General features: G+C 39.7%; 1 protein-coding gene across 3 annotated transcripts in view; it reads left to right on the top strand.

Annotated features, from left to right (window-relative positions):
- The first annotated feature begins 1,280 nt into the window (after positions 1-1,280).
- Positions 1,281-24,171, top strand: part of rnf6 (ring finger protein (C3H2C3 type) 6) — a 52,670-nt gene continuing 29,779 nt past the window's right edge. The window contains exons 1-3 of one of the 3 annotated variants that reach the window (XM_043691983.2): positions 1,497-1,582; positions 18,074-18,123; positions 18,372-18,453. In XM_043691983.2, the coding sequence (XP_043547918.2) occupies positions 18,412-18,453 (42 nt within the window). In that variant the 5' untranslated portion in view covers positions 1,497-1,582; positions 18,074-18,123; positions 18,372-18,411. Of the gene's footprint in view, positions 1,583-14,910; positions 14,952-18,073; positions 18,124-18,371; positions 18,454-24,171 lie in introns of those variants that run through there. The other 2 variants (XM_087988187.1, XM_043691987.2) reach the window with 2 other exon arrangements.

Raw genomic sequence — 24,171 nt, 5'->3', positions numbered from 1 at the left:
TCTTTGCCGTCTCACCATAAACCTTTGCCCTCTAGTCTGGACTCACTCACCTAGGGAAAATACTTTGCCTATTTATCCTATCCATGCCCTTCATGACTTTATAAATCTCTATAAGGTCACCCCTCAGCCTCCAGGGAAAACAGCTCCAGCCTATTCAAACTGTCCCTATAGCTCAAATCATCCAACTCTGGCAACATCCTTGTAAATCTTTTCTGAACCCTTTCAAGTTTCACAACATCCTTCCAATAGAAAGGAGACTAGAATTGCATGCCATTTTCCAAAAGTAGCCTAATCAACGTCCTGTACAGCCACAACATGACCTCCCATTTCCTATATTCAATACACTGACCAATAAAGGAAAGCATACCAAACACCTTCTTCACTATCCTACCTACCTGCGACTCCACTTTCAAGGAGTGATGAACCTGCATTCCAAGTTCTCTTCTCTCCCGAGGACCTTATCATTAAGTGTATAAGTCCTGCTAAGATTTGCTTTCCCAAAATACAACACTTTGCATTTACCTAAATTAAACTCCATCTGCCATTCCTCAGCCCATTGGCTCATCTGATCAAGATCCCGTCGTAATCTGAGGTAACCTTCTTCGTTGTCCACTACATCTCCAATTTTGGTATCATCTGCAAACTTACTAACTATACCTCCTATGTTCACATCCAAATCATTGACTTAGAGGGCAAAGGTTTAGGGTGAGAGGGGAAAGATATAAAAGAGACCTAAGGGGCAACTTTTTCACGCAGAGGTTGGTATGTGTATGGAATGTGTTGGCAGAGGATGTGGTGGAGGCTGGTACAATTGCAACATTTAAGAGGCATTTGGATGGGTATATGAATAGAAAGGGTTTGGAGGGATATGGGCCAGGTGCTAGCAGGTGGGACTAGACTGGGTTGCGATATCTGGTCGGCATGGACAGGTTGGACTGAAAGGTCTGTTTCCATGCTGTACATCTCAATGACTCTATAAATGCCACAGCACCAAGGACCTGGGTTCGATTCCTGCCTTGGCTGACTGTGGAGTTTGTACATTCTCCCTGTGTCTGCATGATTTTTCTCCCACATTCCAAAAGATGTGCAGTTAAGTCAGAAATCGCACGACACCAGCTTATAGTCTAACAGGTTTATTTGAAATCAAATAAACTTGTTAGACGAGAACCTGCTGCCGTGTGATTTCTGACTTTGTTCAACCTAGTTCAACACCGGCATCTCCACATCATGACTCCCTTGATAGTTAGTTTGTTTTCAGAAACCAGGTGGTAGAGAAGCAAATATTGCACACACACACACCCATCCTCTCCAGCTTTGGGGAAGTGACGGGCGTGGTTCTTCTTTCGCACAACATGGGAACAACGTCTCGGAACCACCTCGTCCGAATGCTGGCGTGCACCGAAGAGGCGTGGCAGACCTGGCACGATCCCGTTGGGCTCGTTCCCGAGGCAGTGTCACGTGGTGCTGGTGCGCGGTTGTCAGTGCGGGAAGTAGCACGCGCTCATTCGCTCTCCACTTTACGGCTGGAGCAGCAGCTGAGGAGCCTGGTCTGTGCCAGTGGCGAAAAACCGTCGACTGTGAGGTATCGCTTTTCTCTCACTAATTCGGTGCTGTGCGACCCCATGCGGTTCTGTTAATCTGAAAGTTGGGTTCCATCGGCGAGTTCGATTTTTCTACACGTTTTTTGCAGTCCCATTAAATGGTTTGTTTTTTGGGGAAATCCGTTGCGGATCAATCTAACGTGATGGAGTCGTCCCGCCTCCTTTTTATGTTGACTGGTTCAGTTGTGTCGCAGAAAATGGCATCAGAAATGGTTCGAGTTCCGTATGGTCAGTGTGGATGTCAATCGTTACCTTGTCGCTTGCTATCATGTTAGGTTGCATTTTGATTTGTAGTGCTGAGGCCTAAACCTGGGTATTAAAGGATATCTTCATTTTTAATATTTCTTGTTCTGGATCTTGTTTTAATTTTATCCTATTTGATACTCTTAATTACTCGTTGGATTAAGATTTGTTTCTGTCCTAGTGACGGAATGAGATCTACAAACATCAATTATGCCTTTTAAAACGTTTATTAATAGTGAAAAATCTAAAATTGTTCAATTATTAGTCACCTCGCGTTCCCTGTGCTCGTGTGGATATCTCGTCTACGCACGTTCATTATAATCCTGCTACAGAGTAACCTAGAACAATCTAAAATATGCCATAGTTTTTTTTTCCATGTAGGTTTTGTCTTGCAATGTTGTGGCATTTTTACGTAAACAAGGTTCAGAAAAATCCATTAAAATCAAGAGTTAAGTAGCTAGGTATATACAATGTACATGTTATACGTGTAATATAGTATTTAGAGGCTCCGATTATAATTTTAGGTTGACATACCTGTTATAAACCATTCCAGTTTCCTTGTCATGTTTTGATAATGACCAATTCTCTCAGCTGTTGTACAGTATTTCCTTAGTATTTTTGCTACTCATTTTGTTTGCTTTTATTAATTGCATCAGTGTGTATGATGCAATACAATTTGCTTTAAAATTTCAAGGATTAGGAATTGAACTTAATGTAAATTGGAGACCAGGTGCCATTAAAAAGTAAATTCTTTCTTGGTTTCAAGTGCCATTTTATCAAAGCATTAAATGCATATTGTGATGGTGATCCAGTAGCCATTTTGTTGGATGCAAAGCTTTGGTTGACTTTATTAACAGGCTTGACTGTTCATCGCAAAGGATTGCTCTGGGTACCATTCTGAAATGTATGCTATCCTCCTCAATACTATAATGACATCTTTTAGATTAAGATGTTTACATTTTCAAGTTACTTTAAAATTGCAGAAGTCATTTGTATCCTGAATTGTGCTGCCATTTGCCTTTGCTGCTCTAAATCCTGTTATCCGCTGCTATTGAGTGTGATCAGGCTGATGCGTCAATACTTGTGAACCATGGCCTAGCCACTTGTAATCAATTTAAGTTTCTTTATAATACGTGTTAAAGTTTCACATCAGTACTAGGATTTTTTTACATCTGTTTTTAACAATTGTTGACACTTGAATAGTGTCACATTTTATAAAAGCATAATTGAGTCTCAACATCCATTAAACAATACGTTAATCTGTCATGTGTTTAATGTGTTTTAGATGCAGCATAAAAGGGTTAAGAACAGGGTGATGCTGACGACTTGTACAGTTTCATGGCAGCACATTCTACATTAAAGAGTAACTGTTGAAAAATGTAAATCCTAATCTACACCAGCCAGTGATGCTGACATCCCACAAATGAATAAATAAAAGAAAAATGAAAACATCACAAGATTATTGGAATAATGATTGATATGTGGAACAAAAGGAAAAGGCTATACCTGCTGTCAATGTTTAAGATGTTCTGCCAACACCTGTGGAGTGCAGCATAGTAGGTGAAAATAAATATAGTCTTCAGATTGTGGGATTAGAGGCTGGATGATAATCAGACCAAGGAAAGCTCTCAAAATTACAATTTTTAAAGATATTCTGCCTTTTAAAAAAAAATCCATAATAAAGGTCCTAAATTATTTTCCACATGAAAACTGCTGATGTAATTGTACACCGTGATTCAAGTCTTCCAACCAGTGGTAGTGCATAGTCCTGCTTTTGTTGATCAGGGACAAGTGTAATTATGGCATGGCAAATTTATGCTTGTCATCATGAATATGGGATTAAGAATTTATAATGGGTGGGGGGGAAAAATTGACAAGTACAAGGTTTCTAATTCAGAACTGGCCATAAGTGAAGAAGGCTTATGGCATGCTTGCTTTCAGTGGTCAGAGCATTGAGTATACGAGTTGGGATGTCTTGTTGCAGCTGTACAAAAGATGTTGATGAGGCCATGTTTGAGGACCTTTGATTAGATGGGCCGAGGAGTGGAAGATGGAGTTTAATTTAGATAAATGTGAGGTGAGGTGTTGCATTTTGGATGGACAAATCAGGGTGGGACTTATACACTTAACGGTAAGGTCCAGGGGAGTGTTGCTGAACAAAGAGACCTTTAGAGTGCAGGTTCATCGTTCTTTGAAAGTGGAGTCACAGGTCGACAGGGTAGTGAAGAATTTGTTTGGTAATCTTGTGTTTATTGTTCATTGAGTAAAGGTGTTGGGAATTTATGTAGTGGATGTACAGGACATTGGTGAGGGCATGTTTGGAATACTGCATTCAATTCTGGTCTCTCTGCTATGTGAAAGATATTGTGAACTTGAAAGGGTGCAAAAAAGATTGACAAGGATTTTACCAGGGTTGGAGAGTTTGAGCTGTAGGGAGAGGCTAAATAGGCTGGGACTATTTTCCCTGCAGTGTCGGAGGCTGAGGGGTGACCTTTCAGAAGTTTAGAAAATCTCGAGAGGCGTGGATAGAGTGAATAGATAGGTCTTTTCCCTGGTGTAGGGAAGCCCAAAGCTAGAGGGAAGTGGTTAAAGATGAGAGGGCAAAGATTTAAAAGGTGCAACTTTTTCACAGAGGATGGAGCGTGTATGAAATTAGCTGCCAGAAGAAGTGGTGGAGGCTGGTGCAATTACAACATTTGAAAGGCATCTGGATGGGTGTATGAATAAGAAGGTTCAGAGGGATATACGCCAAATGCTAAAGGCAAATGCGTCCAGATTAATTTAGGATATCTGGTTGGCGTGTTTCCATGCTGTACATTGCTATGATTCTACAGCATGCAGTACTTGTCACCCTACTGTAGAAAAGGATGTTGTGAAACTAGTAAGAGTACAGAAAAGATTTACTATGATGCTACCTGGACTGGAAGGTTTGTGTTATAAGGAGAGGTTGGATAAGGTGGGACATTTTCTCGGTGGAGTGTAGGAGACTGAGGGGATGACTTTTGAGATTTATAAAATTGAGAGGCATAGACAAGGTTGATAGCCAACAGTTTTTCTCATTGGAGGGAAGTCTAAAACTAGAGGGCTTAGGTTTAATTTGAGAGGGGAGAGATAGAAAAGGGTGGAGGAGGTAATTTTTTCGCACAGAGGTGGTGTGTTTGGAATGGGCTGCCAGAGATAGTGGTGGAAGCAAGTACAAGTTTGTCATGTAAGAAACATTTAGATGGATACATGGATTGGATAGGTATGGAGGGATATGAACCAAACGCAGGCAATGGAACTATTTTCTATGAGAACTGGGCAGCAATGGCAAGTCAGACCAAATGGCCTGTTTCCATGCTGTGGACATTTATGACCAAGTAATTAACCAGTATTTCTTGCTATTGATTTGTCATGCATAATTTCTTAACATTTTTACAAAAGTCAATTCTGGAGCAGAATATTGCCTTATTTAAGCATAATGTCTAAATTGAATAACTAGTTCATGAGAGCTGACAATGTGGTGAAATGAGATAAAAAGATGTGAACCTTATGCCATATTGCATTAAATGTTAAGCCAAATATCATTTTTCTTGCCCCACCATGTCATTTTTCTGTCTATGAAATTGTATAAAAAAGTCATTGGAAAGGCAGGAGTTGAATTTAGTGTACTTCATTAATCATATGTAGGAAAATGCAATCTTTTAGGGGATCGAGGTCTTGCATTTGAGAATCTTGATACATTTCTTGGAAGGTACATTGTAATGAGCTTCTGAAGGCTTTTGTAATTGGGTGGGTTTCTGAATAGCATTATAAAAGATTTCTCAATGTCCACTGATAGCAATGTGCTGGTTCTACAGCTTGAAAAATGATGCAGTGTTCTCTTGATTGTTGAGAAAAAGTTTTGGAAAGCATAGAGTACACAGCAACAAAGTAATGGGCATATTATTTGCTGATATTGGCCAATTACTTTCATTTTCAAAGGGCAGTTTTTCACTATTGGGGAAATCATGATCTCACAACCAAGGAGTTCAAATCCATGTTGTAATCAATTTATTGGAGGCTTTTTAGTATCTGGAAAAATTGATGGAAAATTGCTGAAAGATGGGATTAGAGTAATTAGGCAGTTGTTTTTGAACAGCACAGACTTGATGGGCTGAAGGGCCTGTTTTGTGACATAGACATCAATAACTCTGGTTTCTAAGTTCAAGTGACTGGTGTTTAACATACAGTGGATGATTGTGTTTTAAGGCCAGTGCCACCACGAAATGGAGCATCATGTGCATTACACAGAATTAAGAGTATTGCAGGGCTGTGTCATGACTAAAAATGCTGCAAAAAATGAGATTTTTAAACTACTCCAATAATTAGAATTTATAATAACGTGAATAAGGAGCTGGAATATGCTTTTTGGCCACCTGTGTATGCTCTGCCATTTAATGGGGCCATGACTTATGCAATCATAAGTCCATAAACTGACCTACCTTGTTGACCATTCACCCTCTTATCAAAAAACTGTCCACCTCTGCGTTAGTGGTAGTCAAGAACTCAGCTTCCAATACCTTTTCAGGACAAGTCTTCCAAACACTCTGAACTCTCTGGGCAGAAAAGCTTTTACTTCATCTGTTCTATATAAGTGACCTTTTTTTTTAAAAATGGTCAGCCCTAATTTAAGTTCATTCTTAACAGGAAGCATTCTCTTTGCATCAACTTTGTCAAGACACTCCAGAATCTTGTATTTAATAAAATTGCCTCTTATTCTAAATTTCAGCAGATATATGTCTAGCCTGTCTAAACAATCATCACAAGATAACCCACTTCTTTCAGGTATTAGTCTACTAAATTTTCACTGAACTGCTTTCAATGTATTTGCATTGTTCCTTAAATAAGGCAATCAATATTGTACACAGTACCCTGGGTGTGGTCCTATATAACTAAAACATAAACTCCTATTTTGTATTTAATTTCCCCTCACCACAAAGTTTAAAATAAGCCTTAGACCTAATTCTTGCCCCTCAAACACACTGTAAACTCCAATCATAAAAATGATGCTTCCACTGAGGGAAACCTTCACTCTGAATTCATTCGTTAACCATATCTTATTGCACATTACCAGATATAGTATAGTTTGCATTTTGGTTGGTTGTAGAATGTGATGTTTTAAGAAATTACCTCAAAAATGTATTTGCCATACAGACTACCTTTGCTAACCTGTGTTTTTTTTCAGTTTATATATTGATTTAAAATCACCCTTGATTATCACTAGACCTTTCTGTGAAGCTCTGTTATTTTTCCCTTTCGTTGCCCTATCCTCCTTTGCTGTTTGGCGATAAAAATAGTTAGACCCAATCTGTTCAGAGATGTTAATAGACTCCTCTGGAGCAGGTGGGATTTGAACTTGAATCTCCTGGTTCAGGGGTAGGGACACTACCACTGCACCTCAAGAGGGCCCTGCTGTTTTGGGGCCTGTGCAGCACTCCCACAACTGACGACTTGGCTTTGTCATTTCTTTTCTATCCAAACCTTTTACACATCCTGAACTTGAGTCATCCCTCTCTATGGTGCAAATACCATCATTAATTAACTCCTCTTCAGCTTTTCATGGCTTTTTTAAAAAGCCAAAATCGGTGATAGCCACGAAAATTGGGATAAATTCAGGATCCAGAAAAGGAAGACTGAAAAGCAAGACTAAAAAGGTAGTAAAGAGGGTGAAAATAAGTTGAGGTCAAACGAGTGAATATAAAAAACTGATGTGCTCCTTTATATAAAAAGAAAGAGAGAGCGATCTCAGTAGAAAGATGAATGTGGGGAGATGGCTATGGGAAATAATGAAATGGCAGAGGAGTTAAACTGACGTTTTGTATCAGTCTTTATGGAAGAAAATACTCTCGAGTATTCCACTAATACAAAATGAATACAAAATTAAATACCATTCGTATCAGTGGAGAAGTAGTAACAGATTAATGCAGGTAAAGGCTAATAAGTCATTTGGCCCTGATGACATATCCCAGAATCCTAAAAGAGGTAGCTAAGAGATAATGGGTGCATTGGTTGTAATTTTACAAAACTCGATAGATTCTATAGAAGTATTAGAGAAGCAGAAAACTGCTAATGTAATACTCCTATTCAAAAACGGTGGGAGGCAAGAAGCAGATAATTATAGACTGATTAGTCCAACATCTATTGTTGGAAAAGTATTGGAATCAGTTATTAACGAAATAAGAGCAGAACATTTGGAAAATTATAATCTAATCAACCAGTGTCATTTGGCTTCATGAAAGGGAAATTGTGGCTGAGTAATTATTGGTGTTTTAAGGAAGTCCAATAGATGTGGTATATTTGGACTTCCAGAAGACACTTGACAAGGTACCTCACAAAAGGTTAAGTCATTATGGCTTATAATGTTGGAGATAATATATAACCATGGAGAGAGAATTGGCTAATGGGCAGGATATGTCAAGTGAGGATATGGGGTTCTTTTTGAAGTTCGCAACCTGCAACCAGTGGGATTCCATTGGGGTTGCAACTGTTTTTAATATCTAATAATGATCTGGGTGAAGGAAGCGAATACAAACAGTTTAGAGAGATATTGATGTGTTAAGTAAGTGTGCAAAAAGTTGGCAAATGGAATATTATATGGAAAACTATGAAGTTTTCTTTGGAAGGAGGAACAAAATTTAAAGTATTAAATGGACATTAACTGCAGAAAGCTACAACACAAGGGGACTTGGCTGTACTTGTGCACGAAACATAAAGCTGGCACAGAGATGCACCAGGTCATTCAGAAGGTGAATGGAATATTGGCCCTTATTTTAAGGAATTGGAGTATGAGATTAAGGACGTTTCCTGCAACAGTACAAGATGCTGATGAGACCTTATCTGGAGTACTATAAACAGTTTTGGTGGAAGTTCATTTGAAGGTATGGAGGAATTGTCTCATGGGCAAAAGTTAAAACAGGTTGGAACTTGCAGAGTTTCAAAAAATTAGAGGTGATCTCATTGAAAGAATGCCTCCAGTTTGTCCAGAAGCACTACCTGAGCTTCAATTGGCTTGTCATTTTAATTCCCTATTTTACTGCTATGCTGAATGTTGTGCCCTTGTTCAGTGAACTCAGCAATGTTCTTCAAGTTTGCATTATCTTTCAACTTGGCACTTGTAACAGTCTTCTAGGCTGAACACTGAATTGGAGTGTGACTCTGCAACCTTGTTGTATATGGTTTTGTTTCATCCTCTTTTATTGTGCTGTCTGTTCAATTTTTCTTCATGCCTTCAGATGATTTATAGCAATTTGTACCTCATTTGGATGTAGTCTTTGAAGCTTCATTGTGTCTACTGCCGCTCCTTGTCTATTGCACCATGAAACCTTTTGTAGTTTCAATGTCCCCTGGTCTCCACCTTTATCTCAGATCTATTTTCTTGCTTCAATACTGCCAACCCCCCAAAAAAACTTATTACACACAAAGAACTCTAAATTCTCTTTGTCTTCAGTTCTCATTGGAAGGTAATTGACATGAAACACTATCTTTCTCCACAGATGCTGCTTGACCTGGCTGAATTTTTCTAGTATGTTTGTTCTTATTTCAGATTATCCATGTGATTTAGAGCAGCAATTTTACTGTGTTGACAGATTAATGCAACCATCCTCCTTTGCATTGGGGGTTGGGGAAAAAATGAAGTAAATTGTGTGAAGAGAAAAGCTGAATGAATTAGTTTGACAGAAAGCAATGGATTTCTCTAAATTCCATCATTCCATTGGCATTCATGAAAAATTCCTCAACTACTTTTGATGAGTGAGGAAAACTGAGAGTATGCAGTTCAAATTACTAATTGGCGTATGTTTTAAAAAATTCTCAAGGTCAGGTTCGTAGGAGAGTAGTCTGACACAGAACAAACGACCAAGAGGCGAGTCTGCTAGAATATGGGCATTTTATTCCCCGCATCGTCGCCACAACCAGGTCCAAACAACGGGTCTGGCTTATACTCACTCTACATGTTACCAAAACTGGGAGCCGTCAGTTCTCGTAGAGCGGTTGCCAACAACCCAGGCTCGGCGGTTAAACGTAACCCCGGAGCAGACTCACCGAACTGGAGACTTTTCCAGCTGATATACTCCCTTCCAGATATAAACATTCATGTGAACAGCAGAGCAAGGCTAAAAAACACATTCCATTCTGGTTACATACAGATAAGAAGATTCACACAGGACTAAGCAACACCTCCATTCCGGTTAGATTCACACATGTATTGGGACATAATTTTTAACCGTTTCACCACATTCCACTGCTTGGAATTTTACACCACAGCGTACTGTTCTCAGAGATCCTGTGAAATCTGAAGCCTCGATTTGGTTGAATTTCAAATGATTAATGAATCTAGTCATTGGCTAGATTCATTGGGTAATTCTTCAAATGGCTCATATATGTTGATTGGATGGTTAGGATACTTGCAGCTTTCTCAAAAGAAAAGCCTGTATTTTGCTTCAATGATTAAGGTTTAGGACCGGTTGTGATTCAGTATGAGATTTAAGAAACAGGGGAAACTCTGCTCATCATTTCTTTGTAATCTCATCTGAATGCCATATCATGTTGAGTAACTGGCAGTGCTCCCAAATGCAATGTTCAAGATGTTAAGTGGAGCATCCTACTAAGTTCGACAGTCTTGGAAGTGACGGTTTTAAGCAAAGAAATCACAGTCAACATCAGATCCCAGAACGTTAAGATAAAGATTTTTCCAAGCTTAATGTCATAGGATCTTCATGTTTGTTGATGCTCAGAATAGAACCTCAAAGCTCTGCTTGGTCATTGAGTTGACACGTTGGCCTTGGATTCTTTGACTATCATCTGACCGTTTCCATTTCACATTTTAAAAAAATTGTGAAGAACTGAAAGCACAAAAAAATTCTCAATTTAAGACTCTGGGACACACCAACAGCAGCTGACACACAACTGACTTTTTTTATATAGGTATGATCAAAACACAGGTTTTGATGAGCAACTAACACCATTTGCTGTCAGTCATGAATCTGGAGAAGATCATTCATTTTACCGAATGAGTTTGATCTTGTGCAGACTGTTCTGATTTTGTCCTGCTGTCTCCCACATCTTTTTAAGTTAACGCTAATTTGTTGAATTCATTGTGCCTGGGTGTCATGATGCCATCCATTGACACATCTAATTTAGCAGGAACTGTTATTCGAAGCATTGAAATGACATCAGGGCAGCAGTCCTGAACCACCTTCATTCTGAGCCGATGTGCCTTGATACAGAACAGGGAGAACTTAAGATTTTTGGTTCAAGGTTTGTTTCTTATTTATTTGAAAATGCTGTCTTGCCAACTTAAGCCTATGGCTGTGTTTTGAAATTCTTGCTGTCAGTCAAAGCTGATGTGTAGCACTCTTGCCTCTTAGCCATAAGACTGTTGGTTAAGATCTTGTTCCAGCGACTTGAGCAGAAAATCTAAGTTGTCGGGAATGTGCTGACTATATGGAAATGAAGCAGGTGACCAACTCTAATTGTACTGAGTGGTAGAACAGGCTCATGCTATTTCTCATGTTCTTTCAGCCACATTATCTTCAAGATAAGAAATTAAACTGATACTGTTGTCATTGATAAGGAACAACTAGTGGGGTTTTCTTAAAATGAGTTGGGATCTTAGTCTGATTTTGTATGACGATGTAATTTTGAGTCTCTGTTGTGGAAGCTTGCACTTTCGGTAGCTGTAATAATAAGGTTACAGAATTTTGTGATTCTGACACAGGTTACAGAGGTGTACAGTACGGAAACAGATCCTTCAGTCCAATTTGTACTTGCTAACCAGATTTCCTAAACTGACCTAGTCCTATTTGCCAGCATTTGGTTCAGTTCCCCCTCAATCCTTCAGATTCATATACCAATCCAGATGCCTTTTACATTTTGTAATTATACTCACTGCCTGTAGCCTGGGAAAAAGACACTGGCTATTCGCCCTATCCCTGCCTCTTATGATTTTATAAACCTCGATAAGGTCACCACTCATCCTCCTATGCTCTGTTGGAAAGAACCCCAACCCATTCAGCCTCTCCCTATATCTCAAATCCTCCAATCCTGGCAATATTCTTGTAAATCGTTTCTGAACTCTTTCACGTTTAATAACATCTTTCCTATAGCAAGGAGACCAGAATTGCACACAGTATTCCAAAACTGGCCTCATCAGTATCCTGTACAGCTACAATATGACGACTGAAGAGTCTGTTTCCGTAATGTAAATCTCTGTGACCCAATGACTCTTAACTCCTTTAAACAATGCATTGACAAATGGAGGCAAATGTACCAAACGCTACTTCGCTATCCTGTCTACCTGCAACTCCACTTTCAAGGATCAATGCACCTGCATCCCATAATTTCATTTATTTGGAATTCTTTAAGCAGATCTTACAATCTGACATGGCTTCTGAACAATGATTTTCTGCTACTTCCATTTAGAACAGGAAGTTGACAATTTTATCAATCTGTGAATCTGCTCTTTAAAATTAAAACTGACCAGTGTTCTTACTGATAGACCACAATTTTTTTTATATATTGGTCACATTCTTGTAATTTATTGAATAACTTATTTTGTTTGATCTAGTTTCAACCCCAAAGGAGGATTTGGAATTTAGCAATTTTTTGTCAGTCCTTTTATAGACAAGAAACTCTGTGAAATGCTTTGGCTTTTTTTGGATTTGAGCCCCATTCCAAGGTTTGACCAGAAAGCTAAGGGTAATGCTTTATTACAATTTGAAGGAGCAGTGCATTGTTGAAGATGGCATTTTTGATTTAAGATGTTAACTTGTTGAAGTAAACCTAAAAGATTCAATTACACTACTCAAACAGCAGCAGTGGAAGTTTTGAATTGTCTTAACCAATTAACTTTCATTGTATGCATAACCAAATAGGAATAATGAATCTTTATCTGATATTTCTATTTATGTTATGGAAGCATGGACTGATCCTTTTGCTTTTGTGATCATAGTGACTATCAGAATTAGTCATTGTTCCATTCTATGAAATATTCCTGAGGACATGATATAAATGCAATCCTTTCTTCTTCTTCTTCAACTTTCACAACTACAAATTTCCAGCTTGGTTGGTATTTTCTACTTGTTGAACATACAACTCTTAATTAAACCCTACATTTCATTGATTGGATTGAAAAGTACAATTCTCAGATCCAATTAGTCATAGAGTCATAGAGATGTACAGCATGGAAACAGACACTTCAGTCCAAATTGTCCATGCCAACCAGATATCCGAACCTAATCTAGTCCCACTTGCCGACACTTGGCCCATATCCCTCCAAAGCCTTCCTATTCATATACCCATCCAAACACCTTTTTAAATGTTGCATTTGTACTAGCCTCCACCACTTCCTCTAGCAGCTCATTCTATACAGGCACCATCCTCTGCGTGAAAACGTTGCCCCTCAGGTCTCTCTTATATCTTTCCCCATCACCCTAAACCTATGCCTTCTAGTTCTATACTCTCACACCCCAGGGGAAAAACTTTGTCTATTTATCCTATCCATGCCCCTTATGATTTACTAAACCTCTATAAGGTCACCCCTTAGCGTCCGATGCTGCAGGGAAAACCGTCCCAGCCTATTCAACCTCTCCCTATAGCTCAAATCCTCCAACCCTGTCAACATTCTTCTAAATCTTTTCTGAACCCTTTCAAGTTTCACAACATCTTTCTGATAGGAAGGAGACCAGAATTGTACACAATATTCCAAAAGTGGCTTAACCAATGTCCTGTACAGCCATAATATGACCTCCCAAGTCGTGTACTCAATACTCTGACCAATAAAGGAAAGTATACCAAACGCCGCCTTCACTATCCTATCTACCTACGACTGTTCTTTCAAGGAGCTATGAACCTGCACTCCAAGGTCTCTTTGTTCAGCAACACTCCCTAGGACCTTACCATTAAGTGTATAAATCCTGCTAAGATTTGCTTTCCCAAAATCCAGCACCTCTGCTTTCTCCAATTCAAACTCCATCTGCCACTCCTCAGCTCATTGACCCATCTGATCAAGATCCTGTTGTAATCTGAGGTAACGTTCTTTGCTGTCCACTACGTCTCTAATTTTGGTGTCAGCAGCAAACTTACTAACTATGTCATTCTATGTTTACGTCCAAATCATTTATATAAATGACGAAAAGTAGTAGATCCAGCAGTGATCCTTGTGGCACTCCACTGGTCACAGACCTCTAGTCTGGTAAACAACCCTCCACTGCCAGCCTCTGTCTTCTACCTTCGAGCCAATTCTATATCGAAATGGCCAGTTCTCCCTGTATTCCATGAAATCTAACCTTGCTAACCAGTTTCCTAGGGGAACCTTGATCAACGCTTTCGTTACTTCAAAAAACTCGTGAGACATGGTTTCTCAAGCACAAAGCCATGCTGACTCTCCCTCATTAGTCATCACCTTTTCAAATACGTGTAAATCCTGACCCTCAGGATTCCCTCCACCAACTTGCCCACCACCAACGTCACGCTCACCAGTCCATAGTTCCCTGGCTTTTCCTTACTACCTTTCTTAAACAATGGCATCAAATTAGCCAATCTCCAAACTTCAGGCACCTCACCTGTGACTACCGCTGATACAAATATCTCAGCAAGGGGCCCATCAATCACTACCCAAGCTTCCCACCGAGTTCTTGGGTACACCTGATCAGGTCCTAGGGATTTATCCACATTTTCTGTGTTTCAAGACATCGAGCACTTCCTCCTCTGTAATATGCACATTTTTCAAGATGTCACCATCTATTTCCCCACATTCTGTATCTTCCATGTCCTTTTCCACAGTAAACACTGATGCAAAATACTCATCTAGTATCTTTCCCCATCTTCTGCGGCTCCACACACAGGTTGCTTTGCTGATCTTTGAGGGGCCCTATTCTCTCTCTAGTGTTACCCTTTTGTCCTTAATCTATTTGTAAAAACTCTTTTGATTCTCCTTAATTCTATTTGCCCAAGCTGTCTCATGTCCCCTTTTTTGCCTTCCTGATTTCACTCTCAAGAATACTCCTACTGCCTTTGTTCTATTCTCAGGATTGGGCAGAGATGAATCCTTAATCTCGCAAGGATTTAAGGGCTACGTGGAGAGTGCAGGTAAGTGGATTTGAAATGCCCATCAGCCATGATTAAATGGTGGACTGGACTCAATGGGCCAAATGGCCTTACTTTCCCTCCAATGTCTAATGGTCTTATGGACTCTATCTTTGCTATTGATACCTGACATGTGCTTCCTTCGTTTTCTTAACCAAAACCTCAATTTCTCTAGTCATCCAGCATTCCCTACATCTACCAGCCTTTCCTTTCACCCTGACAGGAATATACTCTCTCTGGACTTATCTCATTTCTGAAGGCTATCCATTTTCCAGCCGTCCCTTCACCTGTGAACATCTGCCCACAATCAGATTTTGAAACTTCTTGCCTAATACCATCAAAATTAGCTTTCTTTCAATTTCGAACTTCATCTTTTAGATCTGGTCTATCCTTTTTCATCACTATTTTGAAACTAATAGAATTATGGTTGCTGGCCCCAAAGTGCTCCCCCACTGACACCTCAGTCACCTGCCCTACCTTATTTCCCCGGAGCAGGTCAAGCTTTGCACCTTCTCTAGTATGCACAACGACATATGGAATCAAAACATTTTCATATGCACACTTAACAAATTCCTCTCCATCTAAACCCTTAGCACATTGGCAGTCCCAGTCTATGTTTGGAAAGTTAAAATCCCCTACCATAACCACCCTATTATCTTTAGGGATAACTGAAATCTCTTTATGGATTTGTTTCCATTTTTCCACTGACTATTAGGGTATCTACAATACAATCCAAATAAGGTGTTCATCCCTTTCTTATTTCTCAGTTCCATCCAAATAACATCCCTGGATGTATTCCCAGGAATATCCTCCCTAAGTACAGCTATCCCTCATCAAAAATGCCACACCCCTTCTCTCTTACCCCCTTTCTATCCTTCCTATAGTATTTGTATCCTGGAACATTAAATTGCCAATCCTGTCTGTCCCTGAGCCATGTTTCTGTAATTGCTATGATATCGCAGTCTCCTGTTCCTAACCATGCCCTGAGTTCATCTGTCTTCCCTATTAGGCCTCTTGCAATGAAATAAATACAGTTTAATTTATCAGTTCTACCTTGTTCTCTGCTCTGTTCCTACCTGCCCTGACTGTTTGACTCACCTTTGTTCTCAACTGTACCAGTCTCAGATACATCTCTTTTTCCTCACTATCTCCCTAGGTGTCAAACCTCCCCACCCCCCACCATTCTCAGGGATTGTTCATTCCCCTGAAAATCAATCACTCCCTACACTTCCCAAAACAGCATACTTGTTTGAAATGGGGATAGTCGCAGAGAGCCACACTACCTGCCTACCTCTCTTACCTTTCCTGGAGTTAACCTATCTGTGTCTGTATCTGCGACTTTTCTCCCTTCCTATAACTGCCATCCATCCACCCCCTTTCTCTTGTTAATTCCTCATTGCCTCTAACTGTCGCTCCAGCTGATCCATTTGATCTGATAGGATTCGCAACCAATGGCATTTATTGCAATTATAATTCTCAGTAACATGTATCCACACCCTAAACCTCCACATCTGACAAAAGAATATCACTCTACTAAGGGCCATTTTTGCTGCTTACAATCTACAGACCCAGAAAGTAGCATCATCTTATTCCATCTTATTCTTCTACAAAACTGCTCCAGGCTAACTTTAAACTTAAAAATATAAGCCATAAGTATTAATCAAGAGACCTATCGATTATAAAACCTTTTTTTAAAATAAACTGATTATTGTTTATATTGGAGTTACTGCAGCCATTGAAATAATACGTTTCTGACACTTTTTGAATTATTATTTGCAATTTAACCCTTGTTTAGTTTGAAAAGGAAGATTGTGTTTATTCCAATACAGTAGCTGTTATTAGTTATGTTTTGTGTATGTCTTCATATAAATGAGCTTTGCAAGATAGAGCTTCATATTTTTAAGGGAACTGACTTCTGTAAGATAATCCAATAAACCACATTTATTCAAAGTTGATCATTTAATGGTAGGGATGGGGTTTGAAAATCACTTATTCTTTAAAACGTCACCATGAGCTGTAATGCTTTTGTTAATTAATTCATGGGATGAAGCATTACTGCCATGGCAACATTATAGCTTATCCCAATTTTCCTCACAGATGATCGTGTGCTACCTTCTTGAACCATTCCAGTTTGTGTAATATCGATTAAAAACCAGAAGAACTGCAAATGCTGGCAATCAGAAAGATAAACAAAACCCTTGGGGGCCACTGGACCAGGATGTTAACTGTGATTTCTCTCCACAGGTGATGTGTGTGTTATATAGGTACTCTTAGTTTGGTAAGAGGTTGGGAGAGTGGCACTCATCCTAGAAAGGGGAAAGTATTCCATTATACCCATGACTTCTGCCTTATTACTAGTGGAAAGGTTTCGGTGAGGCACTTACCTAGCTATAGTATTTAAAAGGCTGATTCAATTCAGTTCCTGATCAGTGGTGAGCTCCTCAAGGATATTGTTCGTGGGGGATTGCAATGGAATTTCAATGAAATTATTAGACCCTGTCCTCTTGGAGATGATCATTGAGTGGCACCTGCGAACTATGAATGTTGTTTGCTACTTACCAACTCAAACTTCATTGATGCCACATCTTGCTGAGTGAGGGCACAGAAAACATCATTATCAAAGGAATTGTGAATGGAACTGAGCATTGTAATCACCAGCAAAAATCCTGATTTCTAATTTTAGAATGGAGGGCAGATAAGCGACTGAAGATGATTTGGGTCTGCTACACTGTCCTCAGGGCCTTATGCAATGATGTCCTGAGACTCTCAACAATCATGAACATCTTGCTTTGCTTAACCGATGGAAATTTTACTTCTGGTTTCCCATTAATGTCAATTTTACTCAGCCTTCCTGAAGACTTGCTGAGTCAAATACTGCCTTGATTCCAAGGGCATCCTTTACTATAAATATAGCATTTGATTTATAATTTCATATTTGGATCAAGGTTGCTGTCAACCCTGGAGTCGTTTCGACAAATTGACCTTGTTTTTAAGCTTCTGAGCATCTATCAGGTATTTGGAAAGAATAATGACTGCAACAAATCATCAAAATGCAGTTGAAAACACTTGCACTTGGCCACTATAAAGCTCTTGAAAACCTAAAGGTCTCATAATTATCTCTACAGACCAGAACGTAATGACGACAACATCTCGTCTGCAACGGCTGAGAAATCTGGTAAGTCATCGCATGATTTCCATATTGTTCCATATTTCAAAGATAAATACATGATATAATATTGTTCATAGTCCATTATAACAAGCATGCATGTGTAGATTGGAGTCTTGTAAATGCTTTAGCATGTCTTGATTCTTTCAATTTTTGTTGCTGGTAAATCAATGGTTTTACTTCATCTGCAAGAGTTACGAAGTAAGAAATTTAAGTGAATTTACAATTTAAAACCAAGATAAACTTTACTTTTACAGATGCAGCTTGGTCCAAGTCAGAGTAACACCCTGTCAAAGTATGGAGGACACTTCTAACACCGATGTTGAAGTCTCCCTACAGGTGATGATCGTCTATAGCATCAAACTTCAAATATGCAGTCTGACTGCCTAGTAAGAAAAAAGATGTCTTCAATGAGCAGAATCAACACCAGGCTTACTCTGCAGTGAAAATTGAATGGGTCCTCTTTTTATGTTAAGTTGAAGGATCAAAGCATATAAGTCAGACAAAGCAAAGAAAAAGGATTAGATAATGCCAAACTTAGATTTTCCAAACTTGAAGCAAGAACCTCAGATGGTTTGTTTCTGACTTTGAGGAAGGATGAATTTAAGCCATGTTACTGATGATTAAGTCTGCAGAAAGTGTCTTTGGTTGCGAATCCAATCAGATCACATGGCTCGGTTGGAGCGGCAGTTAGAGACAATGAGGAGTTTACAAGAGCTGGAGGTGTGATGGATGGTCGTTGTAAGAAGGGAGAAAAGCTGCAGATACAGTCAGGTAGATGGGTTAACCCCAGGAACCTGAGGAGGGGTAGGCAGGTTGTGCAGGCGTATTCTGTGCCTGTCCCCATTTCAAACAAGTATGCTGTTTTGGAAAATGTAGGGGGTGATGGACTGTCAGGGGAATGTAGCTGAACAGCCAAGTTTCTGTCATTGAGACTGGCTCTAATGTAATGAGGGGGACGTGGGGTTCCAAGCGATCAATTGTGAGAAGGGACTGTCTAGTCAGAGGCACGGATGAACATTTGTGCGGCCAGCAGTGAAAATTCAGAATGGTGTGTTGCCAGGATCAAGGATGATTCTGAGGGTGCTGAATGTTCTCCAAGGGGAGAAAGACAGACAAGCAGGAGGTCATTGTACACATTGGAACTAACAACATAACAAGGGAAAAGGATGAGATTCTGAAGGGAGAATATAGAAAGTTAGGCAGGAATTTTAAATGGAGGTCCTCGAAGATAGTAATATTTGGATTACTCCCAGTGCTACAAGCTAGTGAGGGTAGGAATAGGAGGATAGAGCAGATGAATGCGCGGCTGAGGAGCAGGTATAGGGAAGAAGGCTTCACATTTTTGGATCATTGGAATCTCTTCTGGGGTACAAGTGACCTGTACAAGAAGGTCGGATTGCATCTGAAGTGGAAGGAAACTAATATACTGGCAGGGAGATTTGCTAGAGCTGCTTAGGAGGATTTAAACTAGTAAGGTGGGGAGTGGGGGGGGGAGCCCAGGGAGTTAGTAAGGAAAGACATCTATCTGAGATTGGTACAGAGGGAAAAGGACCGAGTCAAACAGTCAGGGCAGGCAGGAACAAAACAGAGAACAAGGTAGGACTGATGAATTAAACTGCATTTATTTCAATGCAAGCGGCCTAACCGGGAAGGCAGATGAACTCGGGGCATGGTTCGGAACATGAGAGTGGGATATCCTAGCAATTACAGAAACCTGGCTCTGTGATGGACAGATCTGGCAGCTTAATGTTCCAGGATACAAATACTATAGGAAGGATAGAAAGGGGAGCAAGAGAGAAGGGTTTGGTGTTTTTGATAAAGGGATAGCATTACTGCTATATTTAGGGAGGATATTCCTGGGAATACATCCATGGACGTTATTTGGGTGGAACAGAGAACTAAGAAAGGAATGATTCCCTATTGGGATTGTATTATAGACCCCTTAATAGTCAGCGGGAAATTGAGAAACAAATTTCTAAGGAGATTTCAGTTATCCCTAAGAATAATAGGGTGGTTATGGTAGGGGATCTTAATTTTCCAAACATAGACGGGGACTACCATAGTGTTAAGGGTTAGATGGAGAGGAATTTTTTTAAGTGTGTACAAGAACATTTTCTGATTCAGTATGTGGGTGTACCTACTAGAGTGGGTGCAAAACTTGACCTGCACTTTGGGGCCAGCAACCATAATTCTATTCGTTTTAAAATAATGCTGGAAGAGGGTAGACCAGATCTAAAAGTTGAAGTTCTAAATTGGAGGAAGGCTAATCTTGACGGTATTAGGCAAGAACTTTCAAAAGCTGATTGGGGACAGATGTTCGCAGGTGAAGGGACGCTAGAAAATGGGAAGCCTTCAAAAATGAGATCACGAGAGTCCAGAGACATTATATTCCTGCTCGGGTGAAAGGCAATAGACAGTAGACAATAGGTGCAGGAGTAGGCCATTCTGCCCTTTGAGCCAGCACCGCCATTCATTATGATCATGACTGATCATCCTCAATCAGTATCCTGTTCCTGCCTTATCCCCATAACCCTTGATTCCACTATCCTTAAATGTTGGATGACTAAAGAAATTGAGGATTTGGTTAAGAAAAAGAAGGAAGCATATGTCAGGTATAGACAGGATAGATCGAGTGAATCCTTAGAGTATAAAGGCAGTAGAAGTATATTTAAGAAGGAAATCAGGAGGGCAAGAAGGGGACATGAGATAGCTTTGGCATATAGAATTAAGGAGAATCCAAAGAGCTTTTACAAATACATTAAGGGCAAAAGAGTAATTAGGGAGAGAATAGGACTCCTCAAAGATTAGCAAGGCGGGAGATGGGGGAGATACTAAACGAGTATTTTACATCAATGTTTACTGTGTAGAAGGACATGGAAGATACAGAATGTAGGGAAATAAATGGTGACATCCTGGAAAATGTGCATAATACAGAGGAGGTGGTGCTGGATGTCTTGGAATGCATAAAGGTGGATAAATCCCCAGGACCTGATCAGGTGTACCCTAGAACTCTGTGGGAAGCTAGAGAAGTGATTGCTAGTCCCCTTGCTGAGATATTTGTATTGATAATCACAGTTGAGGTGCCGGAAGACTGGAGTTTGGCTAACGTGGTGCCACTATTTAAGAAAGGTGGTAAGGACAAGTCCGTGAACTATGGACCAGTGAGCCTGACGTTGGTGGTGGGCAAATTGTTGGAGGGAATCCTGAGGGACAGGATGTGCATGTAATTGGAAAGGCGAGGACTGATTAGAGACAGTCAGCATGGCTTTGTGCGTGGCAAGTCATTTCTCATGAACTTAATTGAGTTTTTTGAAGAAGTCAAAGAGGATTGCTGAGGGCAGAGCAGTAGACATGATCCTTTTGACTTTCAGTAAGGCGTTCGATAAGGTTCCTCATGGGCGACTGATAAGCAAGGCTAGACCTCATTGAATACGGGGAGTCTAGCCATTTGGATACTGAACTGGCTTGAAGGTAGAAGACAGAGTGGGTGTAATGATGGGTTGTGGTGGATGGTTGCTTCTCAGACTGGAGGTCTGTGGACAATGGTGTGCCACAAGGATTGATGCTGGGTCCACTGCTTTTCGTCATTTTTATAAAAGATTTGGATGTGGATTTAGGAGGTATACTTAATAAGTTTGCAGGTGACACCAAAATTGGAGGTGTAGTGGACAGCAAAGAAGGTTACCTCAGTCCAACGAGATCTTGATCAGATGGGCCAATGAGCTGAGGTGGCAGACGGGATTTAATTTCCGTAAATGTGAGGTGCTGCATTTTGGAAAGGCAAATCAGAGCAGGAGTTACACACCTTAATGGTAAGGTCCTGGGGCATGTTACTGAACTGAGACTACAGGTTCATTGTTGAAAATAGAATCGCAAGTGAATAGGGTAGTGAAGAAGGCGTTTGCTTTGCTTTCCTTTATTGAACAGAGCATTGAGTATAGAAGTTGGGAGGTTATGTTGCAGCTGTACAGGACATAGGTTTGGCCACTTTTGGAATATTGTGTACAGTTCTGGTCTCTCTCCTATTGGAAGGATGTTGTGAAACTTGCCAGGGTTGGAGGATTTGAGCTATAGGGAGAGGTGGAACAGGCTGGGGCTGTCTTTCCTTGGAGCGCCGGAGGCTGAGGGGTAACCTTATAGAAGTTTTATAAAATCATGCGGGGCATGATTTTATAATCATAATAGACAAGATTTTTTTCCCTGGGGTTGGGGCATCTAGAACTAGAGGACATAGGTTTAGAGTGAGAGGGGAAAGATATAAAAGAGACCTAAGGGGCAACATTTTCACAGAGGGTCGAGCATGTATGGAATGAGCTGCCAGAGGAAGTGGTGGAGGCTGGTATAATAACACCATTTAAAAGGCATTTGGATGGGTGTAATGATTGGCAGGGTTTAGAGGGATATGGGCCAAGTCATGGCAAATGGAACCAGATAGTTTAGGATATCTGGTCGGTATGGATGCATTGGACCGAAGGGTCTGTTTCCGTGCTATACATCTCTATGATTCTAATATTGACATTCCTTGGTTTCAACATCGGAAAAAGGGAAAAAGATTTGGGATGGTATATTTGGACATAAGAGAAATTAAAATAATTAAGAATTCAGGCCATTGTAATTAGAAGAAGGAGGCTGAAGGTGCGATACTGACTATCAAAGTACAAATGCTTTCTTGTGTATTTCATAGGATTAAAAAAAAAAGAAAATATTAGTTTTTACTTTGCCTTATTGTCTCCCCTGGCTATCCAAAAGTACTTTGCAGCCAGTTAACCAGTTTTGCTGTTCTTGACCACCAGTTTGCACATGGCCAGTTCTTATAGCAAGTGATCAAGAGACGTTGCCCAAATTTATTATGAAGCAGTTGTCCTGTTTTCTTTCTTGCAGATTTTGTTGCCATTTTTGGCATGTAAAAACTGGTGTAAGTTAAGTGCAAATGTCTAACAATTCTGCAGACTTCAAACATTTATTAAAAAAAAGTGCTGTAATCTCATCAGAAAATAAAGACTTGATTATTTTATTGTTCAGTTGATTTTTTTTTGGTAAAATGAAAAAGTGTTGTCCACTTGAAATTACTGACCTGCTGTGATACAAATGTACCATTTTTCACACACAACTGTCTTTTCCAAAGATCAGAACATGTAATTTTGTGAATCTTGTGCCGCTCAAAAGCGTACAGCTATTGCTTTTCATCTTATTTTACTAGCAAAGGTGGTGAAAGTTGACATGCGTGCCATGTTTGTTGTATTTTGATATACTAACGACAATGCAATATGTAACAATAATGTAATACAAACTCCACATTTTGTCATCCACATTTGACAATATATTGGACAACTCTGAAATAGCATCTGAATACATGACAGCAAGACTTCTGACTATTTAGTAGTCTGATTTAAACTTGCATTATGAGGGAGTGTAAATCTCAGTTCACTCAGGGTGTTGAAATCTAATGTGTTGTGATCTCTGAAGTTTTATCACCAGGCTTACTGGAAGAGAAAATTGTTTGTGATTTAGCAACGCCTTTCTGTCTACATGTGCTCCATTGCTACATCCTGTAAAAGATGAGTTTTCACGGCTTCATGGTGTGGTGTCTATTTAGGTTACAACTATAGTGACACAAAAGTGCTTGTTAATATTAAAATTTGAATTACAGTGAACATTACCATCTCAAGATAACCCTAACCCATCTATAGATACTGAGAGCAATTTTGTCTTGTCTTTCCAAATTTTTTTTTTGTTTGGTATAATGCCATACTTTGTCTTGTCTAATATTTCTTTTCCTCTACCGTTACTTTATTTTCAGAAACATACTTTTATAAAAGTACAAATAAAGTTTATTTCCTGATGATTCGAAGTTGTCATTAAGGAATACAAAAAAAAATCCTGTTCTTTCAGAATGTGACACTCTTCAAATGTATATGTATATCTGTATTTACAATATTCATTTCTTGTCAAACATGCAGCCAGCGGGCAGTCTCATGGTTCAGCCTGAGGTGTTTTTAAACAGTTACCAGCACTGCAGCGTACCATTCTGGTGGGCCTTAATCAGTGGCAATT

This window comes from Chiloscyllium plagiosum, unplaced genomic scaffold (genome assembly GCF_037043375.1).
Source record: "Chiloscyllium plagiosum isolate Xiang-an unplaced genomic scaffold, Cpla_swu_hap1 HiC_scaffold_6, whole genome shotgun sequence".
NCBI classification, from domain to species: domain Eukaryota; kingdom Metazoa; phylum Chordata; class Chondrichthyes; order Orectolobiformes; family Hemiscylliidae; genus Chiloscyllium; species Chiloscyllium plagiosum.
This window is presented reverse-complemented; position numbering and strand designations above follow the sequence as displayed.